This window comes from Myripristis murdjan, chromosome 4 (genome assembly GCF_902150065.1).
Source record: "Myripristis murdjan chromosome 4, fMyrMur1.1, whole genome shotgun sequence".
Lineage (NCBI taxonomy): Eukaryota > Metazoa > Chordata > Actinopteri > Holocentriformes > Holocentridae > Myripristis > Myripristis murdjan.
The window spans coordinates 13,853,804-13,874,693 of NC_043983.1; the positions used below are offsets into that span (position 1 = coordinate 13,853,804).

At 42.8% G+C, this 20,890-nt stretch overlaps 1 protein-coding gene across 7 annotated transcripts in view; it reads right to left on the reverse strand.

The window, feature by feature from the left end:
* celf5a (cugbp, Elav-like family member 5a) overlaps window positions 1–20,890 on the reverse strand; it is a 205,296-nt gene that overhangs the window by 36,982 nt on the left and 147,424 nt on the right. For all 7 annotated transcript variants that reach the window (XM_030049947.1, XM_030049946.1, XM_030049942.1 and 4 more), the window contains exon 7: window positions 386–514. In XM_030049947.1, coding sequence (XP_029905807.1) covers window positions 386–514 — 129 coding nt within the window. The remainder of the gene's footprint in view (window positions 1–385; window positions 515–20,890) is intronic.

Below are 20,890 nucleotides of genomic sequence, written 5' to 3' on the forward strand. Positions count from 1 at the left end.
CTCCATGTGTATCAGAAGAAACACGTGGCATTCTGAACTCTCCCCTGTCCAAAAGTGTGAGGCAACAGCGATAAGTAACTGTGTGACACGGGGAATTGGAAAGAACTAAATTGGTAGAAAAACAGCGATTTGTGGGGCGAAAAAAAAAAAAAATCAGATATCCATCATATGGCGTTTGAGATAATAGTCTCAACATTATGGCACTAACTCCAGCCATCTGGCCCATCAAACAGCTGTTGATAATTATTTGAAAATACTACTTGACCCATATCCAATGCAGATGTTACATACAGTAAATGTGACATACCACAGCGGAGACACAAACAGACACTGTCACCTCCGTCAGTGACCTAAACAACGCTGACGGCCGCATCACGGTTCCTACCTTTGCTGTTGCCGTCAGGACCTCTTAGGACCGTGCACTCCTCAATGACTCCGTAGGGCTCGAAGAGGCGGTAAACATCCTCCTCAGTCTGTTGTTTGTTCAGCATCCCGACAAACAGCTTCCTGTCTTCTGGAACAAAGAACAAGACAAATGGTTAAATTGCAACTTTGGCCTTTGAACTCCAAACCAGTTATGAAACGAATAAGAAAACATGCCAGGAATTCAGCATTATTTGTGGAGTTATATGTAATATGAGAGGAATCTCTCCCCTGCGTTCTATTACACACACACTGCACACAAATACACACACACACACAAAACAGAGATGATGAGAGAGTCCATGGTACAGTTAGGTAGTTGTCTGGCTCAGTTAGCCCTGGTTGGGCTGGAGTCACATTGTATTATCTCTCTGCAAAGACTGATCATTTTAATCTCTGGTATAACTGGGGTTGCTCCCATATGGGCGCATATCGCTACTGGGAGCAAGTGAATAGTCAGGGGCTGGAGGGAAGAGATGGGAGAGAGCAAGAGGTCTCTCTCTCTCTCGCTCGCTCGCGCTCTCTCTCTCTCACACACACACACACACACACACAATCACAGCATCCAAGACGATGAGCAAGTCTTTGGTCCTTTAGAAACACCAGGAGCTCCAGGCGGCTCTAGCCTCCTCCAGACCATCCTGCACTAGATGCAGACTTTCTCTCTCTCTTTCTCTCCCTCTTTCTCTCTCTCCTCTGTTTTTTTCTTTTTCTCTAGCTGATTCCACGGTTTTTCCCTCCTCATTCTTTTTCAACTCTTTCCCTCCCTCCCTCTCCCTCTTTATATCTCTCTTACTCTTCTAATTGCTGCTGATCCAGTGTTTTTTGTGTAGCCGGAGAAATATTTCAGTGGGCTCTTCAGTGAACAATGGCATGTCTCTCCTGCGAGCTACGAAGGCTGGGAGACATGCCATGAATAACGCTGACTTTTCAATAGGTACCCCTGTATGCTATTGAGTCCTGTTAAATGCTGTGGGACCTGATCTTTACCTTGACCTGACATGCTGTGTTTACTGATGTACCTCGGTCTTGTATGATTAATGTTATGGTGTGGTGTGTCTCCGCTGGCAGCAGAAGCACTAAAACCTTCCTTTTATACAGATTGTTTCTATATCTCTGACCTGTGAAGTCAATGCAGAGAGAGCCAGTGAAAGACTGCCGCTGCAGAGAGGTTGAGAGTGGCATAAATCGCTGCCAGAGGTGATGCAGAGTGTCAGGGTGACCTGGATGCCCGCGACTACTACCGGGTGTGTTGTGTTGTTGTTGTTCCCTGACCCAGACACTAACCGATACCCACATTCCTGCAGCGGGCAAGGCCAGTGTGTGTACGCCGACAGGGCACCCAGCTAGGGTTTCAGCACTCAGCACCACCAATGATGCACCTTTAAAATAATCATCCGTGTCAGAGCGCTGTCTAGGGAGGGGCGTCCCTGGTGCTGGCTCCTTATTGCAAGTGGCAGGATCAGAGGCTATGTATCAAAATGGAAGTGATGCAATGTGACATCTGTCAGGGTGGATTGGAGAGCATTTATCTGCAAAAAAAGGAAAGCCCTGAACTGGAAAATAAAAGGCCAAGATGGTCCTTCCTTTTGCTGGAGGGGGAATATAAATTTTGAGGTTGGGTGGGGGAGATGAGCGGAGGAGGGGGTGGGGCGAGATTCAGTCGCGCACACATTTTACTGTATGCTGCCAGACCGCATCTCCAATAGGGCAGCGCTCTCTCTCTCTCTCTCTCACACACACACACACACACACACGCACAGCATGCAGACCCACAAACACAGCCACAGTCACCTTTTGCCTCACCGCTGGCTGTCATAACTACTGGTGGCTGTAACTCTGCCAGTGAACCCCTCCTCCAGTAGATGATGGGGGTCTGACAAGATATGGATTAATGCATGCAGCTGACCTATATCAATTTCATATGAGCTGCACTGTGACAATCACACCACGAACAGACCACATGTGGCATGTCTTAAAATACGACACAGCATCCATCCTTCAGCTGAAAGATTGCTCACTGGGAAATTACCCGCAGCAGAATGGAATAATATTTATTGGACTCCAAACATATAAGGAATTGGACACTATATATCAGATTCTTGTGTAATATTGGTTTACAGTGCACAACAAAAGAGCCCTTTACAAATTAGAGTCATGTTCAGGCTTGCTTTTCATCTAGAAGTGGCACTAATCTGCACACACATGCAAGAGCTGACTGCACCGTAGTCACGGGAGACGTGATGGGGTATGAATGTGATATTTACAGCATTAGCGTTTAGCAGGAGTTCTTCATCTCGGGCTGAGAGAGAGAGAGATGGAGTGCATGTTCCTCTGCAACGAGTGTGCTTTGAAAACAAGCTAACAATGCATGAAAACAGATCATCTAGGAGATCTGTTCCACTGTCTAGGATTCTGCTGTGGCTGCTCTGAACTAAAATGCCACCTTGGGAATTCAGGTCTCGTGTTCATCGGCAATGGAAACATTATCTCGTTTATCTACAGCGCTGCGCACACACACACACACACACACACACACACACACACACACACACACACACACACACACACACACACATACACACATGCACAAGCAAACAGACACACATTGAGTGCAAACACACGTACAGTCATGCACGTACATATATTGAGGATGAAGGGAGGAGGGGAAAGCGAAAGGGAGAGTACTATGGGGGGCACTGTGGGTAAAAAATACAACAAAAAAAATACACTGTCAGCTCCAACTGACATACTGTCACACACTATGACTACTTACAAATTAGTTATTGCTAAAGGAAAAGCCCATCCCTTTCACTACTGAGACACGGAAAACACCATAGGTTGCATTCATTAGATGTGTTATTGACCTAATCTATGCTTAAATACACAGTTGTAAGCAAACTAGGTCTGGATATACATCACAACACCTTATTTTGTTACTTTATTTGTCGATTATCAGCTAACCACATGAAAACGTTGCCACATGGGAATTATTAATCTATTATAGTGGACGCTTAAAATCATCGCATTTTGAAGAAAAATATTGTACAGGACCACACAAAGAGAAGCCATAGGAGTAAATGTGTAATTTTGCAAAAACAAAGCAAAACAACACAAACAAAGCAACATATGTCACATTTCATTTGCTCACAACATAGACTGTTGGAGAACAACGTGCTCCTGCTCCTTTGGATGTCCGAACGTCATGCTGCATCAAGAACAAATGATTGGCTGCTATATGACCCTCTAAATTCCCTTTACACAAAGATCTAGGATCAGATTTCTAATTGTGAATGATTTAAACTGATCTTAAATCATCAGTCAGGTAATACAGGTATACATGCACGTGTGAAATGGCAGAATAATTCTACATTTGGCCCCTTTTTGCCATTATTGATCGTATATCGTACCAAGGGCATAATTACTGGACAAAAACACTAATTATCATACATCAGGCAATGCTGTAATTTTAGTTTAGCATTTAGCATGTAAGCAATTTTCAAATTGTTTCCACTGCAGCTTAAAACTTGTCCCACGCCGTGTCGACAGAAGTCAGGGCTGACTTCAGACCTAGTTTGAGTAATTTTGTGCCTCAATGGATTTTTCCCGTTCTTCTAGAGAGGCGATGGAACAAGCAGCTCTGAATCACTTTTGTGGTCTGTGTGGTTCATGGCCCCCAGTTAGCTGTCCTGTAGCTACAGTGTATCAACTGTTTCTTTAATGCAGTTGCTCAGTGGATTAGTGCTGTGTTTCACTTTTGCCTCTCAGAGTACAACACAAGGCTACAGCGTCTCACTGACACGTCACATAAAACAAACAAACAGAAAAAAAAACCTCACACACTGATGGTTTTAGCTCAGTGAGTTGAATGATCAACCACCCACAACCCTGAAACACAGCTGTGGCGCTGTGTTCACCTGCAAGCCCTTTCCACATATTGTTGATAGTTAAACCATGATTAGCAGCACAGCAGATGAAATGTGTGTTTTGAATGCTGTGAATGCTTCTTCTCTTCTCTCCGGCTCCCCTCAAAAATAGCTGAATCATCTTCCTGTTGCAGCTACACAGCTCTGGCAAAATGGCTTCTGTAGCTGTCAGCATGACACAGATGCTATCTTGGTGAATACAACATAAAATATGCAATTATGAGCTGGTAATACATGCATGGAAATCAGGGACAGAGCCCGATCCACGAGAACCCCATCCGAAATTAGAAAACTACTCTGGGCGCCGTGCTATTTGCGGTGCGGTGCATGCGCGCTGTCACCACAAAGATTCAAAGGTTTAATAGCCAGCAGAAGCTAACTGTGATAAGTGTGTAGCATGCTGGCATTAAGATGCATTTAGAGCTCATTGTGTTCGAACACTGTATGTAACTTCCTTGTCACACACCAGTTCTGTCCTGAAACTCTCCCCCCGTCATGTTTAATTTACTCTGAGTTGCTCAACAGATGCTTGTTTGGAATAAATGCATTGGAAATTAAACTCCAGAATAATGAATTGGCAATGTGCTGCCTAGTTATATACGTACTGAAGGTTACTGGGCCCATTTGGACCCTCTCTAATCAATAAGCTCTTCGGTATGAGTGCATTGGCTTTACGAGTCACTGTGAAAAAGTGGATTAATGCAGTAATATTTCCTGTCTTCACACAGTGCTGAACATTATAGCATTTACATGAAAAACAATGCAACTGTGATTCCTTCATTACGCATGTACTCAAAATCTCTGCATAATGCTGTGTTTTCTGAAACTGTTTTACATACTGTTTATTCCCACTGAAAGGTTCAAGGATCTCCCGTCCATACAGCACAGATACTATCTGCAGCGGAGTCCAGCAGCATGGTGGAGACTTATTACTGTATGCCTCCTGATTACATTGTGGACTGCTGGGGGTTTTGACAGTGAAATGAAGACTTTCATTGAATAGCAATGGGACAGACCGGGAGTTTTGGAGGAGCAGCAGAAAGAGAGGAAAGGAGAGAACCAGGGGGACAGAGAGCTAGACAGTGAGAGAGGGAGGGAGAAAGAGAGATAGAGGCGAGGAGAGAGAGAAAAAGGGAGAGCAAGAGTGAGAGAGAGAGAGGGAGACAGAGGGAGAGAGACAGAGAGAGAGATGAGCCCATACTGTATGGTGCTCTGTGCATACAGTCCTGCAGTCCTTGATAAGCCAGGATGGATGAAAGACGTGTGCTATAGGAGTTGTTAAATCATTGTCAGGGGTAGGGAGAATAAAGGAAGGTAAGTGTGGGAGGAGATGGAGAGAGGGAGGTGGGTGACGGGGGGGATGAGAGGAGGGAGGGAAAGCACGCTGAAAGCCCTAGGTCTTCTCTGATTTTCAAATTTCTCTTTCTCTCTCCATCTTTGAAACAGCAAGGGAGCGGGGGATGGAAGAAGGGAGAGAGATACTGTGACACAGGGAGAGAGAGCGTGCTATAGAGAGAAAGCACTTGTCAGAGGGATGGGAAGGTTGCTATGACAACTACTTATACAGCAGGCTGTCAGTCATGTTTCATTGGAGTTTGGAGAGGGGGAGAGCGATGAAGGCAGGAGAGGAGTGAGGCAAAGGGGGGGTTGGAAAAGGGTCATTTCTCCATCTGTCTGCTGAGCTGGAGTGTAAATTTGACTGTCAGGCTTGCAGATAAGGACAAATTATGAACAATATTAGCTGGCCGATAAAAGGGAACAATAATGAACGGATAAATATATTAAAACCAAATGAGATAGCATCCAGGCAGAAACTGGGGCCCTGAGAAGCCATCCAGGTTTTCTCATTTGGAGGGGAAGATAAGAGCGGGAGAGAAGCTGTGAGGAGGGGTGTTAGGGAAGGATCCACTGCGTTAGAGCTAGCTAGTGTAGCATACTTCCTTGTCAAAAGACAAGAGAGAATCAAAATCACTTTGTGGGTGGAATAGCAAACACTGTTGCTTCCTCTCTCCTCCTTCACTGGCCTATTATGCTTCTCCAATGAACAGGATGCCACACAATAACAGTGTCAGCATGTGTTCAAGCATAAAAAACACAGACAGAATGGACTGAAATTAATTAACCCTAAGAGATCACAGTGCTTAGCCAGTGGAATTTAATCCAATTTATTATATATAGGAATCTAACTAGGGTTGTGTTTGCATTAATGAGCTGGTGTATGTGGATGGATGTGTATTTGAATGCATGCGCACATACATAAATGTGTGTGTGTGTGCGTACAGTTGTGCATGCTGGTGTGCATACAGTTGTGCCTAATGCCTGCTAAGGGCAGCCTTTCCATCCTGTGTACAGTACGATCAGTGGTGGGAGTGGCAGAGGAGGGAGGGAGGTTGGCTTGGCACAGTCACAGGGTGAGAAAACCCTGCCAAATTAACTCCTGAATAATGAGTCTTTTATGTGCAGTGTTATCACCAGTGAGAGGACGGCCACATATTGTGTCACAACGTTGGAGCCACTTCAGACAGAACCCGGCTAGTAGGTTCCACCAGCACACCTTCAGCTCAGAAAGAAATTAAGGGTGATAGCGTAGTTTGTTTACCACCATCTAAAGTAAATTAGGACTCCTGTGTGTATGTGCTGTATCTGCAGCTGTCTTTTGAAGTTTGCATGCTAACTCACAGAGTTGACAGTACAAACTGTAAGGCCTACTATGCATTGGCCCTAATGAGATAGCTTATTAGTGCTGTTTCTCTCACAACTAAGGAGATGTTGCTTGGAAACAGCATAGCAAAGAAAACAATGCAGTAGTTCAAACAAAAAAACAGTCTTCAACTCATTGCTCTCTGTTGTGCAATTTCCACACCAAAGCAATGCAATATGAACCTCCATTCAAACATGTATGCCCGAAAACAGTGTGAAAAAGAGAATTATAGACTAAACCGACACTTTAATCATATATGAATGCTAACCATGCTGCATTTCAGTTTGATGCTTGCCTAGGTTGCCTATAAAGTCCATGGCCATGTTGTGCATATATTCAGCCTATAATTTAACTCTGACAGGTTCTTTTTAACAGTGGCAACTAGGACCTGCATCCCTAACACTAACCCCAGCGATGATGCAGGCTTGATCATGTCACATTTTCATCATCTGGGTGTCAAGGCTGCTCATTGGCTGCCGGCTGGGATCTATAGAAGTCATCAGTATAAATGCCATGGAGCAGCGCTTGTAGGGCCTTGATATCAACGCTGCAGAAGCAGCACATCCCTCACTAAGCACTCCTCTGGGATGGATTAGGCCTCACTGCTTTCACATACAGAACACACACACATGTACAGTAAGCACACACACACACACACACACACATTCACAAGCATGCATGAAATAGGTGCACATAGGACCATGCAAATGGCAGTTGGCAAATGCATAGCTGTATGCACACATACTTGACATGCATGCACAATCTACTGTATACTGTACATACAAACATGCCAAGAGGCATGTAAAACTCTTTCGCCAAACAAACATTGCTGCAGCAAGTGGGAGGCTGTAGTTGGTAGCTGTTGCATCACAAGCCCTGTGCCGTGTTAGTCAAGCCAAAGAGCTTGAGATCAAACTATAGTGTGTTACCGTACAGCGGTCTCATAGGAAGAGAGTTTTAGCATTCTAACCATACACATTTCCTCTACACCAACCAAGTCAATTCCATCTCAGAGGGGATTTAGAGAGCAGTGATCATGAATTCTTTCTGTGCTGCTGGCGGCAGGGATGATGGATATCATATATGACACCTAAAAGACTCCCCCACACATCTGTATGTGCACGCACACACAAACACACACACGCTCATGCTGACATATAAACACACAATATGCGCACGCACATATAGCACACACAGGACCTCTTATATGTCACCTAAAATTCACCAAAGCCCTCCACTGATTTTATGCATCAGTGTGATCTGATGGCTGCTCTGTTCTGTGCTGCTAGCTGGGGGATTTCAGCAACACCGTGGCCCTGCTGGAAGCCTTGAACATACAATTACTGGCTACTGACTTGCTTTTCCCTTTCTAACCGCTCCATATGAAATCTCTAGGGTGTGTGTAAGCATGTGTGTCTGCGCAAGTGTGTGCATGCCCCTTTCTCCACTATTAAAGTCAGCCCAGAGCACAAGCCAAGTCGACAGGTTCTGCCCCCACCTCCGAACAGAATAGCTGAGAGCAAAAGAATAGAAGGAGAAATTGCTTAAAATATTTTATCTTCACCATATACGTCTCAGCAAATTTACACTCAATATGATAACAAACGTGAAATATTACTCACAGCCTTGTGTCGACTTCAACGCATTACGGCTGTGGTCATAAATCCTGAGACTGCTCTGCAACGTCTATACGTAGCCACTGTATATAAACATTTACAATATGGCAGTGCTATTTATATTGTCTCCCTTCATAATGCCATCTGAAGGGCATTTTGGCATCCGTTATGATATGGATTTTTTTTCTCTCTCTCTCTCCCATTTTCCCTTCTCCCATTTATTGCTGTTCTTCTGTTCCATCCAGGCTATGTTTCTGTACAGTAGAATGGGCCTTTTACCTTTGGCAGTATTTAACACAGCGCTAGCCTGTTTCTTAATTATTTTCTCATCGCTCCACTGACACTGATTCATGAGGGTAATGTTGGACACACCCCTCGACCAGCCCCCTCTACCAACCTCCACCTCCCCTCTCCTACACTGTTTGTCTCTCTCTTTCCTTCTTCCTTTTAGTAGACAAGCACTTATCCCATTCTCTGGCTTTCCCTTGTCATTCTGCCTGTCATATTTCTTCTCCGTTTTTGTCTTTTCCAACATCCTGCACCCTCCTTTTCTGCCTTAGTGTCTCTCTCATTCTCCTCTTCTCCCCGTATATTACCTTGTGATGATCTTGGATGGCTAATGAGTTACTTTCATGCGGTGGTTGCTCTCAAGTAATTACCTTTTTTCCTTACACGGAGGGACAAAATTGACTACAGCAAGAGACAACAAACTTCATTACACACTGAGCCAAACAGGCAACCCACGTGATACCCTGCCCCTTCTATCTCCCCATGTGTGTAGAATATACAAGACCAATATCCTCTCATCTCATCACCGCAAGACAACTGCAACATACCACAACATATACAACCAGGTTGGAACAGAAACACAATGATTCAAGATAGAGAAAAACACAGATAGAGAGGTCGATATCAGAGAAAGTGGAATTAGACGAAACGTGCAACACAGTACAGCAAAAACGAAATACAAAGGGGTGGATAGCGCAAGACAATAAAGTGAGATGCTGAAAAGGAATCAGGAAAGAGAGGCTATGAGAAATGAGGGGGAGAGGGCGAATGGGCAACAGAAAGAGAGAGAGAGAGAGAAATGAAAGGGAGGAGGCTTAAAAGATAGAGAGCAAGGGGCCATGCCCAACCCCAGCTCAAGAGAGAGCGAGGATGTACCAGAATATGGGCTATCTCTATGCAGCTTTGTGTGCAAGAGCAACTGAGCTGGCAGATGACTTTGCTGCACATGGACAAAAGAGGCTTATAGGCCACCCTGCATGTCAGCTTTCCCCCGGCCCTAAGTGAGAGTGCTGCAGGCGAATATAGGGTACACTCCAACACTCACCTCCTCAGACCCACAGAGACCTTGGTGAAAGTGGATTCAGCTTTGCTCTATACATCTGACACCAGGCAGCAGCTTCTTTTTGGATGTTCTCCCTGATCCATATTCATTCACTAATCTCTGGTAGTGTTAGCACGCCACTGTGCCCTGCCACACTACACAGCGTAGCACAGTTCAGTGCAGAGCGTACCTTTACGCCGCAAAAACTGCAGTGTTAACAGTTATGAGATGGGAGAAATGCTGTACGAGGTAAAGTTGCAAATACATAAATAAATACATAAGCCCTAAAGCATGTCACTGATGTATTTTTATACTTTACCATTTCCATATTATTAGCTCAAGTCGATTTTCGATAAGAGGCGAGATGCTAAACTCAAAGCTTTTCACCTCACCGCGCTGTCATGTGCTTTTTGTATGCGCGGCCTCTGTGGTGCTGATGTGACTGCAGGGGGAGAGCCTAACCCTGTCAGTCACACTGACAGCCAGGCTGTCTTATCTGCTCTCTACTGGCAATGGTGCACTTTAATTAGGCTACAAGGTCAATCAGCACTTTTTAGAAGATGTGATAAAGCTAAATGCATTTCATAATCTCTGAAAAAAAGGTAGATCAAACTCAGCAGAGGAAAAACTTTGCTTTTTTATGTTTTGACTAAATCGACACCTTGGTTTCTGCTAAGTCAACACCTTTGTGTATTCCAGTGTGCACTTTCCGCACTCCTGTTCCTGTTAATGACTAACTTCTAGACCTAAAGAAGCTCACTGAGCTGAGGGAGAAACCGGCAACTTTGCAGCAGCATCCCGAATCCTGCCTTCCCTCTCCATATTAGTCTCTTCCCACCGGACACAGGCATGTTTCAGAAGGCATGCTATTTGCTGCCTTCATCAGGGGGTGCAGGGGGTGAGGAGGGGATAACAGGCAAAAGGGGAGAACCTAGGGCCCAGTGCTGCGGACCTGGCCTGCCCTGAGCTCTTATTAAAAATGGGTTAGACAGAGAAGCAAAGGGATGTCTAACACTCTCCTCTTCTCTTCTGTACTTTTTTCCTTTCTCTTTTTTTCCACCCCCCTCTGCTTCCCCACTCCGCTCTCTTTCACACATGCTGGCAAGTATTGTTTCTTACACACACACACACACACACATACAGGGTGGAGGGATGGCCTGCTCTGTCTCCCCTCCCCTCTCTCTGTCTCCCCCGTCTTCTTGACAGCCCCATTTGTTTTCATTTTCAAGATGTTTTGCTCGATATCTAATGAAATAGCTATCTATATATTGAGCAAAGCATCAAGAGGGAGGGGTGTAATTGTTCATCGTATGTCAGTTACATTTCCGCCTTGCTATTCTACCCCCATGCTTCGGATTTATTGGATTTGGATATTGTCCTTATAAATGGTCACCTGGTATTGTGGCATGCACATTCAGGTAATGTAAAGCATGCACTACCTGTCGATTAAACCATTGAACCGTAACACTTCCTTTCATAGGATTTTGCATCCAGAATGTATAAATGTGATATATCTATCTTGGTGACAATGCAGGAATTTGGATCTATCAAATGGGATTAGAACGCAGCAGGACTGACTTATTTCTCTATCAAACTTAGACTAAACTGCAGGCAGATGGCTTTTTCCTCTGGCCGTCTCTCTCTCTCTCTCTCTCTCTCTCTCTCTCTCTCTCTCTCTCTCTCTCTCTCTCTCTCTCTCTCTCTCTCTCTCTCTCTCTCTCTCTCTCTCTCTCTCTCTTTCTCTCTCTCTCTCTTTCTCCCCCTCTCTCCGTCTCTCCCACTGACAAACCTTACAGTAAGCATTTTAATTCCCCCTGACCTTTACTGATCTCGCTCAGGCAGTTTTGCCCATTGCTTAAGGCCAAAACAAAATGAAATTTGAATTCCAGCTCAGAATAATTTAAGATGATCCATTCTGCGCAGGAAGACTCAACTATTTTGGAGTTTGGGTGCTGCCAACAGACTAAATGGACCTTCCATAAGCGCTCTCTCTGTGTGTGTGTGTGTCTCTCTCTCTGTCTCTGTCTCACTGTCTCTCTCTTTGTCTCTCTCTCTCATGGCCACAGCCCATGGGATTATGAGATCACACGCAGTGCAATATGACTGTGTGACAAGGAGAAAGACATGGGAGAGCGAGTAAGCATGGCATCCTCAATATTCGCATGTATGCACGTATGAGCACATGCATGTAAGCACGCACACACAAACACAGGCACACGCCAACACACACAGACACACACAGACACACACAGACATGCTCTAACTCTAGTACACCAAGCACCGGAGGGCTTTGTGTGCAAGGCTAAGAAATGCCATGTCAGCACGCACCATATGGAAGTTGAGAGGGGAGGGAAAAGCTAAATAGTATGAAAAAAGGGAGTGTGTGATGAAAAATGCATGCAGGGGACGGAGGGACAGTGGCTCCCTGTTAGTGGTTGTCTACCAGGAAGCTCCTGCAGATTCTCTCCTCCTCTTCCTCCGGTTGCCTCTACTGTCCCTGCTGCTCCCCTGACTGACGACATGCCTCTAACCAGCTGACAGATACGGAGGCAAACAGTGCCAAAACACACATGCACATTCACATGTACTACATGCACTGCTATTCTCCTCCATCGGTAATTTTCACGATGAGTTTATGCTTCCCACATTCTCCTAGATTTTCTATTTTGCATTTAATTCACCATTTCTCCATTTGTTTTCTATGAGAGGCAAATAAGATGAGACACATGGCAAAGAAAGGCAGGTCGCAATGTGATGAAAAAGACGCAAAAAATATTATGCAAATGAGAATGACACTCAGACTGGAAGGACCAATCATGTTTCGGCAAAAGCCTGGAGACTTAGTCAGAAAAAAGAAAAAAAAAAACCTGAATCGTATCTTTCATTTGGTTGATGGAGAAACCTGTAGGCAGGCTCTTCCCAGTCCGGCATAAGTTAATCAAAGAGTTGGTATTCTGCTCCATTCTCCCCCAGAACCTGCGTAAGGCTCCTTAATCATACAGTAGAGATGATGCAATATTAGAGAAACGCTGGCAATTAGACACCTGCAGAACGGCCAAATTAATTTTGAAGACCCAAACTTTCTTGTTCAACAGCCTGGCAAACTTTTGAAATGTTCACACGCATGCAAATGAGTATGTTGATATAAGAGGTGTAGTGATTCATTCAAGGTATCAATACATCAATGACAAATTCTGCCCATTTAACTGCAGTGATCTATTAAAAGGAAGAATGAATTGCTCTGACTCTGGCCTAAATTGATATGAAATGCTTTAAACTGATTCATTCACAATTCAAAAAAAGAAAAGATAAAAACATCTAATGTGCTGATCTGACATATTACCATGAATTGCATTTTTTTTTGTCAATAGTTTTTCTTAGAATAAAATTTCTTAGAATAAATAAAGTAATTCTTTTGTCTTTTTTTTTTTTTTTTCAAATATTTCATAAGAAAAAGGTTAGTCTTACACTATTGCACATATTTTTTCAATGGATATAAAATTTTGATTTAAGAGTACTGAATCAAATTATTGACTCGAATCACGAGTTACTACATTTTCCCATGACATGAAAATTCATTCTGAAATCACCACCTAGTGATTTGTGAATTGAACAAGCCAAAGATTCACACCAAGCCATTCAAGCCCATAATGAAAACATTATGTGCACTTATGTGTGTATACAGGTGTGCTGACGCATTGGCACATGCACAGGCACACACACACACACACACACACACACACACACACACACTTACAGAGAAACACAGCAGTAGTATGTGCTTGCACACACAGATACTCCAGGTAAAAGGTTGTCAGAGTTTTGTGTTTCTGACAGATGACTGGCCTACATTTCTGACTGTTTGTACAGTACACACCTTGTCCTTTGTGGTGGTTGGCTGATGTCAGGTTGATCTGTCAGAGTTTCTTCTATTACTGGGAAAACAACATGTTGTCCTTTTCACTCTACAGCTGTCTGACAATGCTAATCTGGAGGAGAGGACCGTGTTGACAGAACACATTATGGAGCTTTGGGGGGGAAAGGTTAGGCATCAACACAGAAATAGGATTTAAATTGGTAAACCTCTTAGAAGTATGAACTTTTATGAGCAAATGCCCACTAGACTTAACCCTGCCCTTTCAAATTAATCCATTACGGTTTGTGTATGTGTGCGTGCTTGTGCATAGGAACTATATGCTTAAGTAATGCCACTGTGAGTGTGTGTGTGTGTGTTAAAAGTGTGCGTGCAATGGGCGTGGCTACATGGGTGAGCCTGCTTGCATCTGCACGCATGCATATTTTGTTCTTGCTCGTTTGTCAGAGTGCACATCCGCTCTCACAGAGCTGGAAAATGGTTTTAATCTCCTCTCAGCTCTGTCAGCAGTTTATCAAGCATGCCACCTTTTCTTTGGGGGTTTAGGTCCACACTAAAATGACTGGCAGGAGTCAAAGACGAGGGGTGTCTGCATTTCAAATATCAATTGGTGGTGTCAGTGTGGCTCTGTCTGGTGAAGGATTATCTGAAATTAGTTTAGTTAATTCATCATTTCAAAGGGCAGCTGCTTTGCTGCTTATTAGTTATTGTACACACTTGTCAATTAAGGGTCCCTGGAGAGTCTGCCCCACAAGGACTACAGCTCCCCGTAATATACACACACAGAGGGAGAGAGGAGGGAGGCAAAGTGAAGACGATGGAAGAAAAGAGATGTAGAATAGACTTAACCACGACCTGACATCTGTGTCATATTGAAATCCATTCAACATCTACTGCGTATCTGATTTATATATTGATCAAATATGTGAATTTATGTATTATTCCACACTGGATAGTGAAATCAAATGCTTTTACCTTTTTTTATTTATATCAGAGCTACATTTAGTTGGCTATGGCCTCAGATTATTAAGAAACACAAACAAAACAAGATATTAAGTGTCTCCGCCTGTTTGTGCATCATGACAGCGGTGGTTATAGATGTTTGGCAATTAGAATAATCAATACAATGAGCCCTTGTACAAAGAGGCCAAGTGGAGGCCATCACATTGACCTCTCCACAGGGGCCAATTCCCATAGTTACTGTTGCTATGCTACTGGGCTCGACTCAACATGCTATAAATGGCCAGGGAAAATGGCAAATAGAGAAATTCTGGTCGAAACTCTGACAGAGCGAAAGGCAGAAAGGGACATTTTTCAGTACCTTGATGCAATTCAGTACCTCGATTATGCTAAATTAAGAATCAACATGTTTTTTGGTACTTTTTTTTGCAACCTTCTACATATTAATAATCATTATCACCATATAGTAAGAAGGAAAGGAACAAATAAAAAAAAAAATATCAAATGTGGAAAGGTGGTTTCAAGGTAAAGCAAGCAGGTTATATTTATTCTCTCAGAGATTAATGTGTAATTTATTCCATGCTTTGTGTGCACGTAGCCAACATTACATCATAGAAACTTTGCTTGCTGAAAGTGCTTGTCTGTCAGTAGCCACCAGTATACCATGCAGTATAATATCTGCGTTTCCCTTAGATCCCAGCTATCTCCATTGCTCATTCCAATAAAACTGTTCAAAGACGAGCATATTTTGCTATTCATAATTCATAGTTACAGTTTGACATCCACACTTGACTTTCTGGAATAAAATATCGGGCTAAATGTGACATTCCTTGACTGCTTTCTTAGACACAGCAATACATATTTCAGCAATTCACTAGAGAATATCATGTCTATTATTTTTTTCCAGTGGTGCCTTTTTGTAAATTTTTCATGAAGTAAATACATCTGGGCAGAAAAACAATGAAAAAAAAAAAACATTAAAAAAAATGTAGTTTATTCAGCACTGAACAAGCATTTTTCTGTGCACTATAATTAATTCATAAAATGCTTTACTGGTTAATCCGGCAGCCCATGGGGAGGAGTGAGAGACAACATGCCAATTTTATTCAAGGGTATATGGTAAACATAGTTTTATCGGACTAGAAAAATAGATTTTTCAAACCTGCATGTTTCCTAAAATACATTTTTTGCAAAGGACAAATCATCTGGGAAGGACAAACAGTGCATTGACAGGCATAAGTTGGATTTAAAGAATTTGAGCGAAACAAGCAGGGAGTGTGAATATGGTTTGAATGTGAAGATGTCCTCATATGTGTGACACTGCAAAATGTGGCTTAAATTTTAGAGTGAGCCCCATGCCTCTACGCTGCAAATGTGTACATTTTCTCACCACTGACGTGCAGTATGACAGACTAGAGCATGATGAGTTTGGAAGAACCATGAAACTTTTATTCAAACAATACCAAAATATTGAATGTACTGTAACATGTCTGTCCTCCCTACACAGATGCCTAACCCTTACTCACCTCACGATTACACTAACACCTCACCCCTTCCCAAACGTTAAAAAAAAAAAAAAAAAAAAAATCCCAGCAAGCTATCCAACATAAAATGACCCAGTGTTCTCTGTGAAAGCAGAGATAACCCCAGGAGCACATCGAGGGCAGGCAGCAGAGAAAAGGGGGAAAAAAAGGTTTCATACATGCAAAGCGATGTGGTCTAAAACCACAGGGGTGAACGTAACCTTTTGCATTGGAGGACAGTATTATTAGAGAAGCCAAAGTCAGGGTAGTCATTTAACTGTGTCCTGACAGTAACTGCTATTCCCATTAGTTTCAGTGCTGTCTTCGGAAAATGCAAAAGGGAGGAAGAAGAAGGGGAAAAAAATGCCACCAGAAAAAGAAATAATAGAGCCCTGCTTTCCTACAATTTCCAATTCAATTTCCTCTCACTGACCTGCAGTAACAAGAGAAATCAATGTGGCCAGGAGTAAAAGAGTCTGAATCCTAGGAAGGCAGTAGCCTCCTTTTTTCAAGGCAAAAACAAAGAGCATCTATGTTTTCGAAGATGAAACACTCATTATTAAAATATCGGCCTTTTTCTGGTCTGCAAAAGTGGGTGTAAACCCTCACAAATGCACCATAACACCATTATCATAGCTATTGATCTGGTACAGACCTGAGATTGTTTTTATTTTTTTTTCTTTCCAAAAACTATTCCTCAAACATGCACAACAAACAAACATCCAAACAATGCTTTTGTTTGTAATTTGAAAGCACATGGCGATTTTTTTTTTCATTTTCCTGCTGCACTATGCAATGATGTTTGTGGTACATGGAAATAAGAGAAAAGAGAGATCTCTCTGCTTCTTCCTCCCCTCAGGCAAAACCTATCCATCACTGATGTCGTCAACACAACAATCTAGGCTGTCGGATCACGGTGTGTACACCTCTCCGGGCCTAAATTAAATCCTTGATCAGAGGTGTTACCTGGGATTAATGCAGGTGCTTCCACTGAACACAGGAAGCTTAGACAAGAGATCTGGCCCAGAATTAAACCCACACCTTCACTCCGCAGAGATCAAAGACGTAGGGATAATAAGGAAAAGAGAGCCAGAGAATGAGTACTGTCTCCATGGCAGCCGGAGACAGAGGCCCCGCCCTTTCGGCTTATTAGAGCATCACCTCTGGACTCTTGGAGCAGTCACACACTTCCTGTTCGATTTGGAGCAAAATAATGATTTTTTTTTTTTTTTTAGTGTGATAGTACAAGAACAAAAAGAGATGTTAAAACAATCATTATAAAGCCAATTTTCCTTCTTTCTTCTTAACGCATTGCAACGCATGTAAACACAGAAATCTTTCTGGACAGAAATTGGGCTAGCAATGCCTGAGTCTCATGAATTAATTCATTCATCTCAAGTTATATTTTACATATGGCTTTCATGTGATGCCCTGTTATATGTCCCCATATGTCTGCATATGCAGAGATGAAGACAGAAAATAACAAGTAGAAAGCTTGCGCTCACACTTTCTCAAATCATCTGGCAACTGGACAAATGCACATGACTACCAATATTATGCTTCAGATAAATGTTAATTATCCGTGGTCTTGGAGTTTGGCTAATTTTACAACAGCACAAATCTGCAAATCATTTATCATTTACTCTTCACAGTACTTAGTAGATAATATTTGGTACATGTTGTGACCGTACTGTCATAAGAGTTCACGCCCCAGTGCCGAAACAACAGCTGTCTCATGTTGGCATTTGTGTCATGTTTGTGAAAACATTTGTGCTGGACTCACAATTTGCAGCGTGACTGTGCTGGCCCGTGAACGTGTGAGATGTATTATGTCAAGAAGAACACACCACACATTTTGTATTGTTATAGTCTAATTCTGAAGCAATCCAAATTAATTTGAATGACAAATGCCAATATTTATGACAAAGTCTTGTTTTTTGGTTTTTTTTTTTGTGCGTTAGCTAATCTGTTTATATATTGTTTATACCAGGGGGTTCTTTGTGTTGAGGTTTGGTACTTAAAGAAAAGTGTGCTTCCAATAAAAGATAACACATTATATATGATTTCTGATTGTAGTTAGGCCTACTAACATGTGCAATTCAATTACAACTGTGATTCAGAAGAAAATGCCACTGCTGTTATTTTAACGAACCATTGTCAAATGTATTAAATTTCTGGATTGAAAGATGTCATTTATGTAACAACTCAATATGAAAAGGTGAGTGAACATGTAACTGTGAGGAAAAAGAAGCCTGTAACCCAGCCACGCAGACCTCGCCTGTTTGGCGAGCTTGAATAGAGAAAGGTAACTGTTTGTAATAGGGGCCCTGCACAAAACAGTGCAATGAATGTTAAGAAAACAGGACCGGTGCCGTGTGTTCCAACTATCATATTAATATTGAGAAGATTATATTGATATCAAGTATAATCTGGACACTGTATCTCATGGCTGAGACTGCAGTAAATACTAATAAGCAAATAAAGTCTGCAAGGGCCAGAAACCCCGGGGCAAGAAATACTGTTGCAAAATCCATCCCAGAATCCAATTTTCTGATTAGAGAAAATGGGTCCAATACCATTACGTATGAACTCTGACCTGACTGCGTAAATCTATCGAGGTCCAGAAAAACATCACAGGGGGGCTTGTGTTTTCGTGCCACAAGGCACTTACATTCTTGTCAAAATATGGAATATGGTTCCTCTACGCTTTTATCTTCAAACATGCCTTTCAACCATCCCTTGTCGACACTCCAGTCAAAGTCAAGGGACCTTTGCTTCGAAAGTGTATCTGAAAGAAAATGGAGGAAGGGCCACAGTGAGGAGGGACTGGTGAGTCAGTGGCCACAGAACAGAAAAAAAAGGCTAAATAACTGTTGAAGCGTGAAAGTCTAAGAATTTTCTTTTCCTTTTCCTCTTGGAGCAAAGGAAAGCTTTCAAGGTCCAAAGATTGTGAAATGTTATTTTTCATCTCCCTTTTCTGAGGCACACGGAAACTTGAAAAGCCATGGTTACAGCAGTTTAGTAACCATCCTATTTCAAAATTGAGGTCTTTTCAGATGTTGTGTGCCATTCAGACCTCCTGGGATTCTCTGCAGTGTGGTTTTTGAGTCCTGCCATGTCTTCAGGCTGGATGAAATTGTAGAAAGGTTTTTTTTTTTTTTTTTTTTTTTTTTTTTTTTTTACAGTATGCTGTCACGTTTCTCTTCCTTTACCAGCCATAGCTTACCCTGGAACCATGCAGAGTGACTATCTAGCACTACTTGACGTCTGCCCTGTTCTTATGTGAGTAAGTCCGCCATCCCACCGCACCTTCTGTCTCTCTCTCTTTCAATCATGCTTGCAGATTTACAAGTTTAGCTGTGCACCGATAATCAACATGTTGTTCCTCCATGTACCAGAGAGGAGGAATAAATGCATGCCTCGTCTCCAATCTTATCATTTCCATATGCTTTTACATCTTTTCCCCCCTCTGTAGTTTGGTTAGTAATTTCCAAGCTCTGAGAGGTGTAATGAGTGTTTGGGCTGCTGGATGCCTTATCTGCTGTGACAAATAACTGTTGAGTAGGAACAACAACAACAGATTGCCATGCAGAACAGGGCCTTATAATGCAGCAGCCATACAAGTGACAAAATGAAATAGTGGCGAGGAGGCAGATGTTATAAACCACTCACTTAATTTGCTCCAGAGCACTTTTCCTCCATCATATTAGAGCTGTTAAGCAGGACCGAGAGTTGCACAGAGATGTTATGTCTCCCCTATATAAAAACTAATCTTCTCGTCAGAAGAGCCTCCCAAGACTATTGTCTTCACTCATCAGTGGATGAACAATAAACCTCTGGTGCTCCACATATCCTTGATAGCCATCTTAAAAAACACCACTGGGATTACTCCTGTCAGCAGCCGTGTGAAGTGTACATTATGGTAATGCAACCATCAGAAAAAATATTACATTTCTTGATTTTTACTTAACCCCCATCCCCACCTCACCCATCTCCAGCTCCAAGAGACAATTTAGACTCGTCCTTGGCTCAAAGGCAGCACTACTTGAAATGCCTTTAGATTTGGCGCACACACACACATCAAAGAGACCAGGAGCTTATTTTCAAGTATTTTGCACCCTGAGGCTAGGAGCTAGTTCTGAGGCTGCTGTATTCCCTGTAAATAGTTTGGTTTTCTGTTCCACGGATCCCAGCAAAGCGCCCGTCAAACAGAGAGCTGTGGGCATGGGCCTCAGTGTTCTCCCATCACCAGAGGTAGCAGGAAAAAATCACTGTGCATAATAGACCTGCCGATTGCTTTCCTTAGGTGTCGATCAGTAATGCTCACAACAACTGAACTCAGTCCAGGTCTGCCAGGGCAAAAGGCGTCCAGAGTATGCTTTGCTTGTTGCCTTTGAAAGATCAAACTTCTCATCTTGCGTCGGATGGTGCTATCATGTGATGTGCTGGAAGTTTCGGAGCATTCAGAGTCTTTCTTGTTCTCCCGTCCTTATCTTGTGAGGATGAAAGCAGTGAGTTCTTTCATTTGAAAGGCACT